This window comes from Gopherus evgoodei, chromosome 3 (genome assembly GCF_007399415.2).
Source record: "Gopherus evgoodei ecotype Sinaloan lineage chromosome 3, rGopEvg1_v1.p, whole genome shotgun sequence".
Classification (NCBI taxonomy): Eukaryota; Metazoa; Chordata; order Testudines; family Testudinidae; genus Gopherus; species Gopherus evgoodei.
In genome coordinates this window covers 6,601,715-6,620,104 of record NC_044324.1, presented here as the reverse complement: position 1 = coordinate 6,620,104, position 18,390 = coordinate 6,601,715, and the positions used below count along the sequence as shown (strand labels likewise).

The window sequence follows — 18,390 nt, the reverse complement described above, 5'->3', positions numbered from 1 at the left end:
AGTGTGCAAAGGAGGTGCGGGAGGGTGGGGAATGGGGGGAGGGGAGCTGAAGACTGGGTGAGACTGAAATGGGGGCGTGGCTGGAGTGATGGAGGGGTGAAGGGGAAAGATGGAGCAAGGAGGATGAATTGGAGAACACCCCGTGCACGTGCAAACACACTTGCACACCCGTGTGCAAATGCCTGCACCGATGCACATGCACACTTATCCCCCTGCCTGAACATCCAGGTGTGCTCACTCAGACACGTGCCTACAAAGCACACGCGTGATACGCACACGCCCTGCCACCAGCCCAGGTCTCTCTCAGTCGGGGAAGTCACTGGGGCGGCTGGGCCTGGCGGTTGGCTGGTGGCTGTGTGGGAGTGGGGCGTGGGGTCAGCAGGCGTGGGGCAGCGAGCGGGGGTGTTTCTGCAGGGGTGTGTGCGGGAGGATCCGACGGGGGATGCGATGTCCATGTTGGAGCAGCAGGGGGGGCTGTAGTGGAGCGGGGAGGGGGGGTTGTGTGTATGGGGGAGGGGAACAGCAGTGGGGGGGTGGGGGGCCCAGCCTGCTCTCCCGTGACCTGGTTCTGGCCCGACTGCCTTTTCTCATTGCTCACTAGGAAGATGCTGAGGCAGAGTCTGGGCATGGCCCTTGTGGGACGGGCTCCCCACCCCCCGGCCCGGCTTGCCATGGGGGCAGAGGGAAGCCCCCCACTGCAGTAGGCGGCTGGGATGGGGGAGACCCCGGGTCCAGCCAGGCCCATCTCTCTATTACACCAGTGGGACTTGGCTCATCCCGCTCCTGAAGGCTGACAGGTAGGGGGACTCTCCATTGGCCCTTAGCCATACAGGGTCTAGGACATGTGCTTGAGCAGCTCCAATGGCCTCCAGCAGGGGGCAGTGGCGAGATTATATACAGACAGGCACACTTCAGCCAGTCGATGGGACACGAGACCATCCCTTGGGCAACACCCAATGAGCCCCCCCCCCCGAGTCTATATATAGAGATATCTAGGGCCACCCCACAACCCTTCATGCAAGAGACTTATGGGGCTGCAGACGGTGGTAGAGTATAATTCAGGGAGAAGAGACAAGGGGTAGGTGGGTTCTCCCCTCTTTGGGGGTTTGGGGGGCCTCTGTACAAGGGTAGTGAGCTGGGGGGGGGAGCTGGGATGCCCAATTTGTACCCCAATGCCAGGGGAGAGGCGGGCATCTCTCCTGCCCCAGGGGTGTCTGGCAGGGACGGAGGGGTTAGGCATCCGGGGGCTGTTTTCCCCAGGTCCTCGTCCCCCCCCAACGTCCATCCAGCTCTGGATGAGGGTCAAGTCATTTGAGATTGGGAGGCTCCTGGGGGGGGATTTTCTACCCAGGCTGCCAGTGCCATCTGTCCCCCCAGGCTGGTGGGGGGCAGGGCCCCTGGGGTGGGAAAGACCAGCCCCCGCCAATGTCACATGACTCACATCCATGCCTGACCCCTCCCTTCCCAGGGTCCCCCCCCGTGGGCCCCACCCAGCAACCCCGCCAGTTGCAAGGAGATAGTTAGCGCCTCCCCGAGCTGATGGTGGGTTTGGGCCCGCACCGCAGCCTGATCCACCCCCCACTGCAGCCACCCCCCACATGTCATTGGGGGCTGGTAACGTCTGGGAGGTCCCAGAGCAGATGCTCTAAGCCCCTAGTTCCTCCTGCACCCATAGACCCAGCCACCCACAGTCCCCCCCGGAGCCCAGGGTCTGTCCAGTTCATTTCCCAGAGCAGAGCCCTGGGGCGACCCTGGGGGTGCAGACAGGGTCAGTCTCGGGGTGCAGACAGGCTCAGTCCGGGGACCTCTGGGGCGACAGTGGGGGTGCAGACAGGGTCAGGCCAGAGGTGTGCAGATAGGTCAGGACGGGGGCCCCCGGGGTGATGCTGGGGGTGCAGATGGGGTCAGGCCAGGAGCCCCCGGGGCAACGCTGGGGGTGCAGACGAGTCAGTCCAGGAGCCCCCGGGGCGACGCTGGGGGTGCAGACGGGGTCAGGCCAGGGGCCCCAGGGCGACGCTGGGGGTGCAGACGGGGTCAGGCAGGGCGCCCCCGGGGCAACGCTGGGGGTTCAGATGGGTCAGGCTGGGGGCCCCCGGGGCGACGCTGGGGGTGCAGACGGGGTCAGTTCAAGAGCCTCTGGGTGATACTGGGGTGCAGACAGGTCAGTCTAAGAGCCCCCGGGGCGATGCTGGGGGTGCAGACGGGTCAGGCCGGGCGCCCCCGGGGCAACGCTGGGGGACCGACAGGCTCCGGCCGGGGCCTCAGTCCGGGTAGATGATGAAGCCGGAGAACGTGCTGTATTTGTTGGTGTTCCCCCCGTGCACCTTCCCCCCGTCTAGCTTGACGAAAACCTCGTCACCCACATCCAGGTGCAGGATGACACTGTTGCTGGCGTAGTCGTAGTTCTGGTCGGCGTCCTGGGCAATGGCGCTGGCCCGCACCTGGGGGGAGACGGGGGAGCGTTAGATGGGAGGGTTCCCTGCTGAGCCCCTGCCCCTCATGGACACTTGGGGGGTGGCAGTGCTGCAGCTGAGGGGACCCCCACTCTCCATCTCCTGCCCCATGTACAGCCCTTCGTGCTGGTGCGAAGCTGGGGGGGAGCTCCTGGGGTCTGGCTCTGGGGCCCCCCCACCCGTTCCCCCCTGCCCTCACTCAGCGGGGGTCACGCTGCAGGTCCCAAAGGTCACTACAGAGAAATGGAGTGACAAGCAACCGGTGTGCTGGCTACTGCCCGTGCGTCCTAATCCCCTGTGAACGGCCCCCCCGAACCCCTCCCCATCGCCACCGAAACCTGCAGCCTCCCTCAGCCAGCTGGGGGCAGGGCCTGGCCAGCCCCACAGCCCGGCTCCCTCATTACCCGGCTGCTGTGAACCAAAGGCCTCCCGGAGAATCGGGGGAGGCAAGCGGCTCCTGGCGGGTGTGGAAGGACCCGGGAATTTGGTCTCCTCCAGCTGGCCGAGGCTAGGAAGGAGGCGCAGTGCGACACATCAGTGGGGTGGCCCCGATCCTGCACCCGCTCACACATGGGAAGCCTCAGGCGATCCACCCCTCCCCCATGGCACCGGGCAGCCCCCAGCCACTGATGGGTGGGGTAGGGCAGCGCTGGGGCGTGGGTGACCCCATGGCAGGGACCCGTCTGCTCCACTGGCCTCTTGGCCCCGGTGAAGCCAGGTGCCTGGAAGGTGAGCGGGGACCACTGGGGTCCTCTCGTCCGACCCCGGCCTAGCACTGGCCAGGGGCACAGAGCCGGGACTGGGGGCCCACCTGGAGTTCAAGCCTTCCCACCCTGGGCTGGGGGGGGTGAATCGCCCCCACCCTGGGCAGTGGGTCAGGGGGCTAATCCCCTCCCCCAGCACCAGGGCAGCCGTTTCCTCGCCAGGCAGCTGCCTCGGCACTGGGGAACTCCAGCCCCCTTGGGAACCTCCGCCTTGGGGGGTGGGGGTGGGACCCCCCAAGCCCCATCTGACCAGCTGCCGTCCTGACTGCCCCACACCCTGAGGATGAGCAGCCAATCAGGATGGCTGCTGGAGGCTGACAGAGCTCTCCCCCCTCCCCCCTCCCCCCCAGGAGCCAAGAGGGGCTTTTGGGTTGCGGGGAAGGAGCAGAAAGAGCCCAGCTGCTCCCCCTCACCTGCTCCTTGAACAATGGGTCAGTCTGCCCCTCCCCCATCCCTTTCCTCCCTGTAACATGTGGGGGGCTCCCTGGGGCTCCCTGCCCCCAGGCCTGGGGAGAGAGGGGTAAACACCCCAGCAGCTGCAGAAGGAGCAGAGGTGAGGTTGGGAGGAGGCAGAACTGATGTGAGGGCATAAGTGATTGCTGGGCTGTGGGATGGGCCGTTGTGGGGCTGGGGTGGGGGGCTGAATTGATTAATTAGGGGGTTGGGGAGAAGCTGGAAGCTTGGCCAGACTCATCGTCCTGAATATATTGGGGAAATCTAGAGCCAGCAATTGTCATGCGTGAGTGGGTTGGCAAAACTCACAGAGACTAAAAACCATCCCAGAATCTGGGGGGGTCGGGACCAGTCCCACGCTTTGTTTGGGATCCTGATGAGCAATTGTCATTATACTGTTACTATTAATAATTCATCTCTATAGAATCTATACAATTATAATATGAATCGAGAGATCAATTCGTAATTAACAGCTTATAGTAATTATATTTATGCAGTATAGTATTAATATATACTACACCATATAACTATAATTAATATAATCACTTTATGATTATGTAATACTCCACATAACTATCATATCCTCACTATATTATTGTTGATTATTAATTATGAACTAATTACATCGGGTGTTAAATATAATTACTATAACCACTGCATTAGGAATCTAGATGATAGTTAATTGTGTCATATGTTCAGACACTAACACAGTCATTGACTGGAGACAAAGGTTATTGCTAATATGAGTTATTTGTTAGCAGACAATAGAATTAGCAGCAAGAGAAAGGCAGCCTCACCAGCATGGAGATGGACTCAGCACCCCCATTTCCCCCGCCTGGTCAAATAAGCCCAGATCCCACATCATCTCCGGACTCCAGGAGCTGGGGCTTTCAGGAACACACCCAATGTTGCGAGACCCGCCCTCCAGTCCCAGGAACATCAGCGCTCCCTTCACCTCCTAGTCTTCAGCCTCGTTTGTTCCCGAACACCAGCCCTCAGAACTATCTGTGGGAATGGTGCTTAGCGGGGAGTGTCCAACGGGCTGGAGTCGGTGCTAACAATGCTCAGGGTATAAACGATCCTGGGAACCTCCACATGACAATGAGTGCGGATCCTAGGACTACACGCCCGCGGCAGCTGAGTAGGGCTCATGACAGGCCCTGGCCTGGGACCCAGGAGATCTGGGCAAGTCCCTTTAATCTCCAGCCCCATTTACCCGAAGGGGGTAGATCCCAGCCCGGCCTCTGTTTGCATGGGGAGCTCTGTGGACAGGCCTGGCTCTCATCGAGTCAGCGCAGCCTCTGATACGAGGGCTTGTGAGCTCACTTTGAGCCCGTGGAAAGAATAGATACCTCTGATGCTCACATTGTTAATGCCGTGGGGCCCAATCCTGCTCAGATTTAAGCGTGTGCAGCCCCGACTGAGACAGATTTACACGAGCCCGGCCTCACCCACGAAGCTGGGTTTCTAGGGAGGGGCCGGTCGCAGCATCCTGCTTAAGGATGCGTCGGGCTTTGCTCTCAAAGGCGCAATTCAACCTCTTTGTTGTGTTTGGAGTGTGTGGCACCGCGGCCGCCCCCCGGCTGCAGTGCTTTGTTCTGTGCCCGGGTGCGGGGGGTTCAAGGATTTGCGTGTGTTACCATGAATTTTAAAACAGATCCTTTAAGAAACAGAGCGTTGGGCATCAACCAGGCTGGAGCAAATTCTGCTCTGCCGCTCTAGCCAAAAACAGTAAAGATGTGACCTCGCCCACCTGGCCTTGCTAATGTCCTGGGACTGAGCCAGCGACAACCACGCCGCAGAGCCTGAAAACGGCAGGGAGGCAAAGCTCGAGTCCAGCCGAGGCGACGAGGAAGAGGGTTTTTCAAAGAATTTGCTCGGGTCAGTGATCACTTTTTCCCATTAGGATATTAATAGGAAATATAATTAAGGTCTGTTGATAATTGTATTTGATCATCATCATATTTTCATTATTAATCACTCCCAGTAATAGATTTTACACAATCCTAATACAGGCCGGGAAATGTAAAACAAAACAGCCAGTGCAGGGAGAGGGGAAGGGCACACGCGGAGTTTTGCAGATGCTCCCGTGCCTCCTTGGCCCAGAACCTCAAAGGGATTTAGGCACCTAACTCCCACTGGCTTGGTGCTCAGGGGAGGGGGGTTGTAGCTTGTTTGTTCTCTTTGTTGTCACCTTTCCCTGGGGCGCACATGACTCTCAAATGCGGAAATCCCGCGTGGGTGCCGCCATGACTAGATACAGAGAGCGAAACTGATGGGGTGTCGTCGGGCGAGAAGCCAGAGGGAGGCTGCTGGGGGACGGTGCATGCTGGGTGTGAGTCACTCTGGTGCCAGGCGTCCCGGTGACCCAGCCCCCGTCCCGTGAACGTGGTTGGGCTTGGGGTGCTGTCAAACGAGTGGCTGTGGGCAGGCAGGGATGACCCTGCTTTAAACCACTGCAGCTACCGGCCCCTGTCTGGTCTCCGGCCAAGGAATCGGCTCCTTTCCTCGATCAGAGGTTTCCCTTCCCCCGGGGACAGCAGGGGACGCTTGGCATCCTGCTGACACCTGGGCCCCTGCCCCTGTCCTCCAGCTCACTGCACAGCAGGTCGGGGTCCCTGCGTCCTGCCCCTCTATGCCCAGGCCCCCACCCTGCACTGCCTCCCCCTTCTAGTGCCTGCAAGTCGCCCCATGCCCTGCCCCCACCCCCAGCCTCCTCCCTTCAGCTGTCCGGGCGTCCCCTGAGCCCCTGCTAGAAAATCTCTGACAATGGGCTGAATTGCCACAGCAGGGGATAAACTCTGCTCCACGGCTGCCTGTCACCGCGCAGAAAGGGATCAAACTGCCAGCAGGCGGCTTATGGTAGGGCCATAAACAGAGGCCGGCCTCCACCTGGCAGGGCTTTATGGAGTGGATTTAGGTTCCTTTCTCTGAATCCGTCTCTGCCTGGATTCCTCTGCTCCCCACACGGGCTCCACCAGCTCCAAACTGCCTTCAGTCGCCGGTCCGAATGCTGCGCAGGAGGTGGGCGTGGGCTGCAGAGCAGCCCTCTGTGAACCAAGCCAGACTTGGCTGCGTCCAGGCCGCATGCCAGGGATTCACCGGCATGAAGAAATCAATCCCTTTCATTCACTTTTCATTTGCAGAGCTCGATGGTGGCAGCAGCAGGCCCTTCCTCAACATCCAGCCGGGATGGCGAGCGGTATGGCCCCTGTTTTACAACTGGGGAAACTGAGGCACAGAGCAGGCAAGTGACCTGCTCAAGGACACACAGCCAATCAGTGGCAGAGCTGCTGTCTCCCCCAGAGTCTGCGCTCTCCTTTTCCTGCATCAGGGTAGATTGAGGTGCAGGGAAAGGCCTGTGGAAAGTTCACCCTGCTGCTGTCTTGGCTCAGAGGGGTCAGCCTCTGGGTCACTCAATCAGGCCCCAGCATGAAATTCACTAAAACTCCCTGGACACGCTGACCCTGGCGTCTTTCTTCCCCACCCCCACCTCTGAAGAATCAAAAATCAAACAGCCAGGGCCCGTCGAAGCGTTGCGGGGCGTTTCCAGTGGAGAGGAGAGATTAACAGCCTGCTGCTGCCTCCGCTGAGCAGGGCTGCCCAGAGGATTCAGGGGACTGGGGCAAAGCGGGGGGAGCGGACAGAAAAAAAGATTCCACCCACTGCAGCGCGTGTACTCACCAGGCGGTGCCCCGAGTCTTCGGTGGCGGGTCCCTCACTCCCTCTGCGTCTTTGGCAGCACTGAAGGACCCGCAGCCAAAGTGCCTGTGAAGACCTGGAGCGAGTGAAGGGGCCCTTTGCCGAACACCCGGACCGCCGCCGGGTGACTAAAAGGCGCCTCTAGCCAGGGAAGGGCTTCTCGGCCAGGGCTCGCGGGGCCCCTGCAGGGCCTGGGGCAAATTGCTCCACTTCCCCACCACCCCTGGGCGACCCTGCCGCTGAGCTCTCCAAATGGGAAGTGAATGGAAGGGACTGATTTCTTGTTGTTCCACTGGAATTTCTCCAGCCCGCCAATGGGTCCCTGGCATGCGGCCTCGCATGGAGCTCAGCAGTCAAGGCCTCGCCTTGTGCAAACACACGGGCTCCTGCACCCCGCCCATATAGAATAATACAATGCATTCTGCACCTTCCTTCACCTACAAACACACACCCAATAACACAACACACACACTCCTGCTTCCAGGGAGAGAGACCTGCATAACCACACACACGCAGAGAATAACACAACACCCACATATTCACACAAACATTGACACGCTGAGCAACACACACCTTTACACCCAGATAGTAACAGCATTCCAGGTGGAAGGAAGAAGCTGGTAACACAATTACAGACGCCCCCCCACCCCCTCCACAGAAATCCACAGATGTTAATGCTTTGCCAGCCCCCACAAAGTCATTGCACGGCCTGACGCAGACCTGGGGAAATAACTGATTGGTTTGGTTTGGTGGTTAGTTTTTGGGTGGTTTTTACCTTTTCTATTTTTAGTTCAATCCAGTGAATTTCAAACTACCTCGGTTTGGAAGCCAAACGTCGAACTGTTTTCTTTTGAAAATGTCAACGTGAAAAACAGTTTGTTTGACTGTTGAGAAATTTTCACCCCCTTTTTTGGGTGGGGGGAGTATTTGCTGAGTTCGTCACAAAATTGCATTTTTCGGTGACTAAACTCTTTGCTGAAAAATGTTGCCAGCTCTAGCCCTCCGCACAGTTCAACGGCATTTCTCACACATCTGTCGGTAACGGGATAACATGCAAATGCCACAGGTTCTGAGCCATCCCAAGATTTCAGGGGCTATTCTAGGCATCGGTGAGCAGAACCCGACTTATTCTGGGGAAAACAGGAAAACGGGAAAACCCCTTTCCACTAAATCCACCCCCCCCAAGTGCCCGTTTGGTGCCGCACAGCTCTCTAGTGCCCCATCTTCTGCCCACACCCGTCACAGTCAGCTGTTTAAAATGCCACTGTCTCTCGTGGGGTCCAGATTGTGACCTAGTGGCTGGAGTATTGGTGTGGGACTCAGGAAACCTGATTTCTGTTCCCGGCTCTGTCACTGGCCTGCTGGCGAACCGTTGCAGGTCATGCCCTCTGGTGCCTCAGTTTCCCCATCTGTATAATGGGGATAACGACACTAATCTTTGTAAAGCACTTCGAGTGCGCCTGCTGGGAAGAGCTAGAGGGGAACTGGGTGTTCTTAGTATTAATACATAAGCAACAGCGTGGGTGACCCTCTTACACACCTGGCCACACACACAAATCCAAACGCACATGGAATAACACATATATAGAGACACCAGACTCCCACACATGCTCACACCCCATCTAACACAAACACACACACACACAGAGAGGCATCTCTGTCTGTCTGGGAGCTGTCACTTTCCCCTTCCTCCTGCTGGGATTCGGTTGCCAGAACCCAAGAAAGGAGCAGACTAGAGTTGGAGGAGCGTATCCTTGGGGGGGGAGGTCATTGGGTCAGCTGGGAGTTGGGGGGCTATTTCCCATTCAACGCTGCTGGCAGTTATGTGGCTAAAGCCCCTTCTCCCCAAAAGAGGCAATTTTAATGAATTACTCTGAATGAATGAAAGCTGGGCCATATAATTATCCCCATTGCACAGATAGAGAAACTGAGGCACGGAGCCGGGAGGTGACTGCAGAGCTAGGAATAGAAGGCAGACATCCTGGCTCCAACTCCCCAGTTCTAACCTGCAGGCTCCCCACCCCCCAGCTCCCTGTGCTGTGAGCCAGTCAGATCTCGCACGCTGCAGGGCCGGCACGGCTCAGGACGTGGACAGGAGACCTCCACGGCCCAGGCCTTGATTCCGGAAGAGGTGCTCTGCCCTCTCCGGTCAGTGCCGACCCCCACCGCCCCAGTGTGGTTCTAGAGGGCACTGTGCTGCGGGAACTAGCTGGTCCAGGTGCTGTCTGGCAGACCTGGGGCTGGGATCATTCTAGCTTCGCTAACTGCTGTCCGCCTCCCTAAACCCCCTCGGTCACTTCGAGTGGGAACAGGCTCCACCACTGGTGCCTGATGCTCTGGTTTTCATTGCAGGGATGCCCAGGTACTGCAATGGTGCAGGGGATCCAACAGCTCCTAGACAGAGGGTGGATTAGAAAGTGATCTCACCTAAGGCCCGATATCCAGTCTGGAGCTCAGCTCCTGGCAGATCTACCACTCAGCGTCTCACGCTGGACACCCCAAGACGGAGGCACCTGAAATCAGAGGCCGCTGGTGATCGGCTGAAATGCAACATTACGTGTTGTGGCATTTGCAAATATTGCCACTTGTTCTGTTTCTCACAAGAGGTGTCCTTGTAGCCCCTCTCCTTCCAAAGCGCTTTGCAGACCTATATAGAGCTGAAACCGTTCCGCCAGCACTGAACTGCAGCTGCCTCTAGGGTGGGGCATAGCAGCTTTAACAGTGACAAGCAGCATGCACAGGGCTCACTTACTAGCACTGAAAGGCATCCACCTCTGGGGTGGAGCACGGCAGATGGTTAAGGCTGCCCGATAGTTTAGGACAGGCTATGAACAAGGGCTCGTCTCCTTGCAACCACCAAAGGCATTTTAGGGAGGCAGACTGGGGCGGTCTGGGACGCTGGCTGTCTTTATGGAGTGAGCGCCTCCTGCTGACTCACCCGGCTTTCCCTCAGCGGTCGGCCGTCCAGCTAGCGAGCCGGCTGAGGTTGGCTGAGCTGACAGGCTCACAGCCCGAGCTGGCAGGGCGGCCGACCTGGAGGGGTTTCTGACAGTGTGTCTGCGAGCGGCGCATGGGGGAATGTATATGTGCTTTTAAAATTCCTCTGGAGAGAAGTCAAGAGGAATTGCTGCCTGTTGATGAACTGACTGTAATTCCTCTAGCGTTTGCTCGCCTACCCGGAGTGAGGTATGTGGCTTCGAAGCACTCCTGGGGCAGATTTCAATTAGAGGCAGAACTATTGTGGGGGTGGGGGGGATATATATCGTAGCTTCACGTCTTCTGCAAAAGTAGAAGGATCTTTCCTTTAGTTCAGGGCTCTAAGCTGAGCCGATCTGCCAGCCCGGAGCCGGCCCCAGGTTCCTTGAGGCCAGTGGCCAGGCTCTGCCTGTGGCTGGCACTGGGTGGCAGATGAAGGGGTGAGATAGGAGACCCCTGCCACAGCAGACAGAGGGTCACTGGCCCCCAGGATGGTCTCTTCTTGATCCCGCATCGCTAGAGACGTTTGCTCTCGGTGCAGGGGTTAGGAGTCAGGATGCCGGGGTCCTACTCTTTGCTCTGATGGGGAGTGGTGTCTAGTGGTTAGAGCTGAGCGAGGCCCTTGCCAGAGGGCCAATGTGCAACCTTAGACAAGTCTCTCTTACACACACACACTCACGGTGTGTCTTCTTCCTTGTGTGTAAATTCAGGCCAACGCTACCGAGCCTGGCAAGGTGCCGGGTCATCATCCAGGGCTGCTTTAGATGTGCCCTGCACCCTCCGCCCGTGAGGAGCCAGACTCCTCCGTCTTGGGGCCACGCTGCAGGCCTCTGGCAGAACCCTGGGCCGGAGGCGTTGCCGCAAGTGGAGGGTTTTGTTGCTGTGAGTTTCACGCTGGTGGAGCGCACTTGATTGACAGCTGCAGAGACCATCGTGTGCCTATTTACTCACCCCCGGCGATAGCTGGGCCTGCAGCCAGCACCCCCCTGACCTCGAGAGACCCGAGCAAGGGCAGGACCCGGTCAAATCTCCACGGCCCATTTAATCCTTGGCCTTTCGCTGCAGTTGCCAATTAGCACCGGCCTGGGCGGCTGTCTCCCTTCCTAGGAACTCGGCTGAGGCCCAGCAAACTCATCTCCGTGCCTGTCAGACAGGGACCAGGTGGGAGCTGGCACCCATGGGGCAGCCGGCTCCGTGTCCTGCCCCCTCCCGATGCAGCGTCTCAGAACTGGTTTGTAATTACTTTGAAATCTCACTCCTTCAACCTGTCACTACTCAGCGGCACCAGGCTCTGGGCTCTGAGACATGCTGGGCCAAACGGCTGTCACTTGGGAGCTGGCAGAGGAGGTGCGTAACTAGGGCCCGACCTCCAATTTCTAGTCAGGTCAGCTCAGGAAGGGAGAGCCTGGCTGATCAACGGGGGGAGTCGCTCCAGGATCCCCCCGAGCCCACGTTCCCTCCCCAAACCTGAGCCTGCCATGACAAGGTGGCTTCTCGAACCTGCGTGTGTGTGTGTGTGTTTGTGTCTGGCTTCTCGAACCTGCGTGCATGTGTGTGTATTTGTGTCTGGCTTCTCGAACCTGCGTGTGTGTATGTGTGTGTTTGTGTCTGGCTTCTCGAACCTGCGTGTGTGTGTGTGTTTGTGTCTGGCTTCTCGAACCTGCATGTGTGTGTTTGTGTCTAGCAGCTTCAAACAATTTCTGGCATGGCACAATTGCCTCCGAGATCCACCAGTCTCCCACCCCTGGGGTGCACTGACCCATGCTGCATGGTCATGATCCGTGAAAAGGTGTGGTGAAAATGGTGGGTTCCGGTGCGGGTGGATTGGAAAGGCAGCGTTTCTTCTGGCTTTACAGGGGGAAGGGGGTTCGTGTCTTGCTGGTGGAGGGGAGGGAAGGAATTTTAGCTGATAAGAACCTGTGGTCTCCCTGGGCCTGATCCTGGGGGATGTGGCGCTGGGCAGGGGGGAGTGACGGAAGGCAATGGATAAAAACATTTTATTGTGAGTCTCTCTAAGGGCCCATCAGCACCCAAATCTGACTGCCTGAGGGCAGATTTACAACACCTCCCAGCCACTGTCTTGCCAACAGGACATAAATACCACCAAGGCTTTAATTCCCTGGTAAAATAAGCTACATAAATAAAAAGTAAAGAGGATGTTTATTAGACCTAGGCAGAAAGGCCGGGTGGAGTGTCTGTGATGGAGGGAAACGTCTCCTGTCTGATCTTGTTTGACAGGAGGGTGTTTTGGTATTAAAAATAAAATTAAAAAAAAAAACCCACTGACAAATTGACTGCAAACAGGTCCCCAGGGACTCGTTGAATGAACCGATCTCACCAGCTGAGCTGTCCGTTTCTACCCCTCTTGATATTTATTATTTAGTAACCAGGCGAATCCTCCTGTTTGCAAGCAGAGGGAGAGAGGAGGGTGTCCCAGGATGTGACTGCCCCATAGATACACCCAAAGTGTCACTATTCATCTCGCTCTCCAAAAAACAACTCGACCTCTGGGGCCGTTTTCCAGGCAGCGCTATTTCAGCCCTCTGCTTTTTTTCTAAACTAGGAATCAGCCGGTCAAACCTACAATGATCCCAACTTCTGAGCTGTAATATCTAGGTGGGTGTTAGGATGGGGTTTTTAATATATTACAGGCCAGACTCTCAGCTGGGGTCAATCAGCACTGACATTAATGGAGCTGTGTCAGGTTACACCAGCTACAATTCTTGCCCCTGGAGATGATGAGAATTTACTATCAATAGTGTTTTATCTAGTTGAGTTGCTGTCCAAAGCGCCACGAATAATGAAGGGCTCCTCTGGCAGGGAGACAGACGGGCGATTTTAACGGCCGGGTTCTTTTGCTGATTGAAGGGGACAGGGTCAGCCAAATGGGGACTTTTCACACCAGACTCATTTGAGGTGGTAGCTGGCAAGAAAGCCGGTCCCAGCACCCAAGTACTGACATCGCCGCTGTGACGCGGGACAGGAAAGCCTGCAGGTGAAAGGAGAGAAACTGACATAGGCAAAGAATTGTCCGGCCCCTGGCTACATTAGGGTCTCTGTCGCCCGGCACCTTGCACCGTATTTACACCAATGTGCTGGGGGTGGGAAAAGTTCCAATTCTGGCTGGATTTGGCCTAGATGTAAAGGATCACACACGGTGACGGAGGCCCATAGGCTTCAGTCAGCACCAGCTCAGGATCGGGCCCCGTGATGTGAGCATAGATATGAAAAGAACTTGCTGATCTAGAAAACAGTGGGGTTTTGGTGTTAGCGCCTGCTAATCCCACGGCTAAAGCATTTGCTGAGACGCTTGGCGATCAAATGTAAATATGTCTATTGATTCGCTCAAGAGACACAACAGACGGCTGCTCTGAGGTGCTGCTTTCATTAGTTCAGGCAGCCGGTGGGAGGGTGAGGCGGATGCATTTAAAGTTTGAGATCAATGGCTTATTTAGCTTTAATAAATGGAGGGTGTCCAGGTTGAGCTCTTAAACGGTTACGTTTTAGCTCAACTGTCGAGTTATTTTCTTTATTGAGAAAAGAAAAGAAAAGAAAAGAAAAGAAAAGAATCCCGATACTAAATATCTTAATCCTGGCCTTTGCGAGGTTCTCTGGGCGTGTGAAAATAAACCCCATCAAATAGGAAATAAACAATATTTCTCAGGGCATTTTCATGTGTTTCTGGGTCAGGTTCTCTGCAGCGGATTTCGAAGCACCAGACCCCGCTTGGAGAAGATGCTAATAAAGCATGTGGAGGTGAGGAGAAGATTTGATATGAATTTATTGAAGGCGGAATAGGAGAGGAAGGGAGAAAAAGACCAATAATTCTCCAGGGATGAAAAAATCTCCGGTTTTTATCTCCACTGTTGGGGAGACTTGGGAGGATTGTAGAGGAAATGTTGTGAGTGTAAATCTGTCTACACGGGGAGTGTGTATCCATGAACGTCGACTCTATCGCTGTAGAAACACACTCTTAAACATATGCAATGTAGTAAATCTATGTGCAGAATAGTATTTAGTGCTATAGCGACACTTTGAAATGCATCTAAACTATTAAACACTGTGTGCACATAGATTTAATATCAGCTACACATACAAAGTATTATGTCTAATACATTCTGTGCAATGTATATGTACATAAAATTTTTGTTTATAATGATGTACATACACACCACTAAACTATTAAATACGATATATCCCTTCTGTAAAATATTTCTAGTCTAGACACTGCAATGTAACTATAATACACGCACAGTAGGTGTGTGTTTATAACATACTGTACAATGTGCATAGAACCATATTTTAATACTATATATTAGACTATAGGCTAGTCTATATAAACTGTTAAACATTTGATGTACATTATATATTCTACAAAAACACCCTGAATGTATATTTAACAAATATCACCGCTAGACGAATATATTCACCTATGCACTCTCAGTATAACATATATTACACACACAAACAGCCATACGTAATATATATCAGACACACATGTAATAACTGCTTATAGTTCTATAACATTGCTCTTCCTGAAAAATCAATGGATATTCAGATACTTCACATCTTATTTTATTTTTTTGCTCAACATAGAGCACAGTCTGAAAACCCATCTCCGGTATTCAGATTCCTCTATATCTGAAAAAATGTAACAACTTCTCTCCCACACCAACCCTCCTACATTTTTTAAACTTTACAGACCCATCTCTGTGTTCTGCAGGAGTGTGTGTATTTGTGTGTTCCTTTGATGGGTGCGTGTATCTTATTTTGTGCTATTTTGGGGGTCAGGGGAAAATCTATTTTTCTTCTCACAATTGCTACAATAACGCCCTAACTCTGCTAACAGAATATTTTACAAATGAAATAGCCCACAGCTACCTTAACAATAAATGCCTCTTGGATTCCATATACTCTGACGTTTGGTTTCATTTTTAACAGAATGGGTGACCCTGCCCCTCCGTGTTCGGAAGGACTGAATAGAACTGAATTGCTTTGCCCAGGCCTTCTTGTTCTCTGTATTTTTCTTTAGGAATAATACAAACAAACCAGTCAGATCCCAAGCCAAGGTGTCTGGTATGAGGAGCTGGCGACTAATCCTAACCCCAACCCTGGGTCACAAGCCTAAAGAGCCTTTCTTGAACTGGAGGGTTCCCAGCTAAATGAACCTAGTTTGCATTTCAATTTTTTAAACTCTTCATTTTCTTCTTAAAAAAAAATCTAGCTAGTTAGCTATCTATCCCCATCCACCCCATCTATCTATCTATCTATCTATCTATCTATCTATCTATCTATCCATCCCCATCCACCCCATCTATCTATCTATCTATCCACACCCCCCTCTATCTATTTATCCATCCCCATCCACCCCATCTATCTATCTATCTATCTGTCTATCCCCATCCACCCCATCTATCTAGCTAGCTAGCTAGCTATCCACACCCCCTCTATCTATCTATCCCCCCCACACACCCCTCTCTATGTAAAATATATTTATATAATTTAAAACTCTCCGCACAGTCAGCAGCCTTCTCTAAGTAATACCCCGAGCATTGCAGTACATAAATGTTATTTTTACCAATGTTAATAAAGAAACACCATTATGAATAGAAGGATTATAACCCAGTGTGTGTAAAGGGGTCATTTCTATTGGTACACATAGGAAGTCGCTGGATTGTAGAATGTGCCCTGTTTGTACAGGTTTGTGGTGGTTTAGACAGCCCTTCCCACATGGGGGTTATGGACGCTTGGCCTGAGGAATCAGACCCTCGCTGCTGCCCTTCCCGTCCCCAAAGCACCGAATCCATCACACCCACCCAGCTCTGGCAAGGCTGGGCACAGGTGGGAGGGCAGGTGGGCATACTGGCAGGGTGGAGCTGGGGAGCGTATGCTTGGAGGTAGGTTTGGCTGGTTTGCAGGTAAAGCTACTGGCTTTCATAGGTGGGTTGGCAGGAGCTGGGATCTGCAGGTGAGGTGAGAGGAGCTAATGGGAGTTGCAGATGGGGTGGGTGGAGCCAGTGGGGAGAGGGGCAGGTTGCAGGTGAGGTGGGAGGAGCCAGTAAACCAGGTGGAGCCAGTGGGGAGTAGGGCAGGTTGCAAGTGAGGTGGGAGGAGCCATGGTCTGGGAGGAGCCAGTGGGGAGTAGGGCGGGTTGCAGGTGAGGTGGGTGGAGCCAGTGGGGAGTAGGGCGGGTTGCAGGTGAGGTGGGCGGAGCCAGTGGGGAGTAGGGCGGGTTGCAGGTGAGGTGGGCGGAGCCAGTGGGGAGTAGGACGGGTTGCAGGTGAGGTGGGTGGAGCCAGTGGGGAGTAGGGCGGGTTGCAGGTGAGGTGGGCGGAGCCAGTGGGGAGTAGGGCGGGTTGCAGGTGAGGTGGGCGGAGCCAGTGGGGAGTAGGACGGGTTGCAGGTGAGGTGGGTGGAGCCAGTGGGGAGAGGGGCGGGTTGCAGGTGAGGTGGGCGGAGCCAGTGGGGAGTAGGATGGGTTGCAGGTGAGGTGGGCGGAGCCAGTGGGGATTGGGGCAGGTTGCAGGTGAGGTGGGTGGAGCCAGTGGGGAGTAGGGCGAGTTGCCGGTGAGGTGGGCAGAGCCAGTGGGGAATAGGGCGGGTTGCAGGTGAGGTGGGCGGAGCCGTGGGCTGGGCGGAGCAGGTGGGGAGAGGGGCGGGTTGCAGGTGAGGTGGGAGGAGCCATGGGCTGGGCGGAGCAGGTGGGGAGAGGGGCGGGTTGCAGGTGAGGCGAGAGGAGCCGTGAGCTGGGCGGAGCAGGTGGGGAGAGGGGCGGGTTGCAGGTGAGGCTGGCAGGGTGGGGGTGGGAGTGGAGGGGGTTCTCCTACCTGCCCATTCTTCATGAGGTCGGCCCACATGCTGGTGCCGTCACCACCGCGCATCAGCACGTGGTAGGTGAAGAAGTAGATGCCAGGCAGGGGGCAGGTGAACTTCCCGCTGGACGGCTCATAGTAGTTCCCCACGTTGGTCACCACGTCGTCGAAGCGCAGCACCTCGTAGCCCTCGTGGGGCTTCCGGAGCCCAGCGTAGAAGGCGATCTTGGGGCTGTAGAAGGACGGGATGTAGCCCCCCGGCCCTGGCCCCGGCGGCCCCGGTGGCCCCGGTCTGCCCGGCTCTCCAGCCGGACCACGTGGCCCTGGTGGCCCTGGGGGACCTGGCAGCCCCCGGATCCCAGATTTGCCCTTCCTCCCTTGGTCCCCTTTGCCACCCGGCAGGAATGGGGGCGGGGAGATGATGGCCAGCTCCTGGCTGGCTTCTGCGGAGGCCGCCCCGTGGGTCTGGGGCGTGTAGGGGTCACAGACCATGCGGCAGCTGCCCAGCATTTCGTACTGCGAGGTGGCCTTGGAGCTGTGCACCAGCAGCGGGATGGCCACCAGCAGCACCAGCACCATGGCCACCCCGATGGCCGCGCCGATCACCCTCTTCTTGCGGCTCAGCCTGGACGCAGCCAGGGCTAGGAAGTCGTCTTCGCTTTTGGATGTAATGGTGGAGGCTTCTCAAGAGACGGAGCCTGGTGGGTAAGTGCCGGGGGGGAATCCGGAACCCCCCAAAGAGTCAATGGAGGAGAGACGGCCCTGGCTCGCTGCCTGTGGACGCAGCTCGGTTTGGTGCCCGCGGACACAGTCCAGTTCAGTGCCTGTGGGCACAGCCCGGCTCGGTGCCTGCGGACACAGCCTGGTTTGGGGCCCGCGGATGCAGCCCGGCTCGGTGCCCGTGGATGCAGCTTGGTTCGGTGCGCGCGGACACAGCCCAGTTCAGTGCCTGTGGATGCAGCCCGGCTCGGTGCCTGTGGACACAGCCTGGTTTGGGGCCCGCGGATGCAGCTTGGTTCGGTGCGCGCGGACACAGCCCAGTTCAGTGCCTGTGGATGCAGCCCGGCTCGGTGCCTGTGGATGCAGCCCGGCTCGGTGCCCGTGGATGCAGCTTGGTTCGGTGCGCGCGGACACAGCCCGGCTCGGTGCCCGTGGATGCAGCTTGGTTCGGTGCGCGCGGACACAGCCCGGCTCGGTGCCTGTGGACACAGCCCGGCTCGGTGCCTGTGG

At 56.0% G+C, this 18,390-nt stretch overlaps 1 protein-coding gene across 1 annotated transcript; it reads right to left on the bottom strand.

Moving 5' to 3' along the window:
* Positions 1-2,261: 2,261 nt before the first annotated feature.
* Positions 2,262-17,739, bottom strand: C1QL4 (complement C1q like 4). The gene is made up of 2 exons (XM_030554821.1): positions 17,176-17,739; positions 2,262-2,441 (listed from the first exon to the last, which is right to left on the bottom strand). The coding sequence occupies exons 1-2, from the start codon at positions 17,737-17,739 to the stop codon at positions 2,262-2,264; spliced, it is 744 nt and encodes a 247-aa protein (XP_030410681.1).
* Between the last annotated feature and the right edge of the window lie 651 nt (positions 17,740-18,390).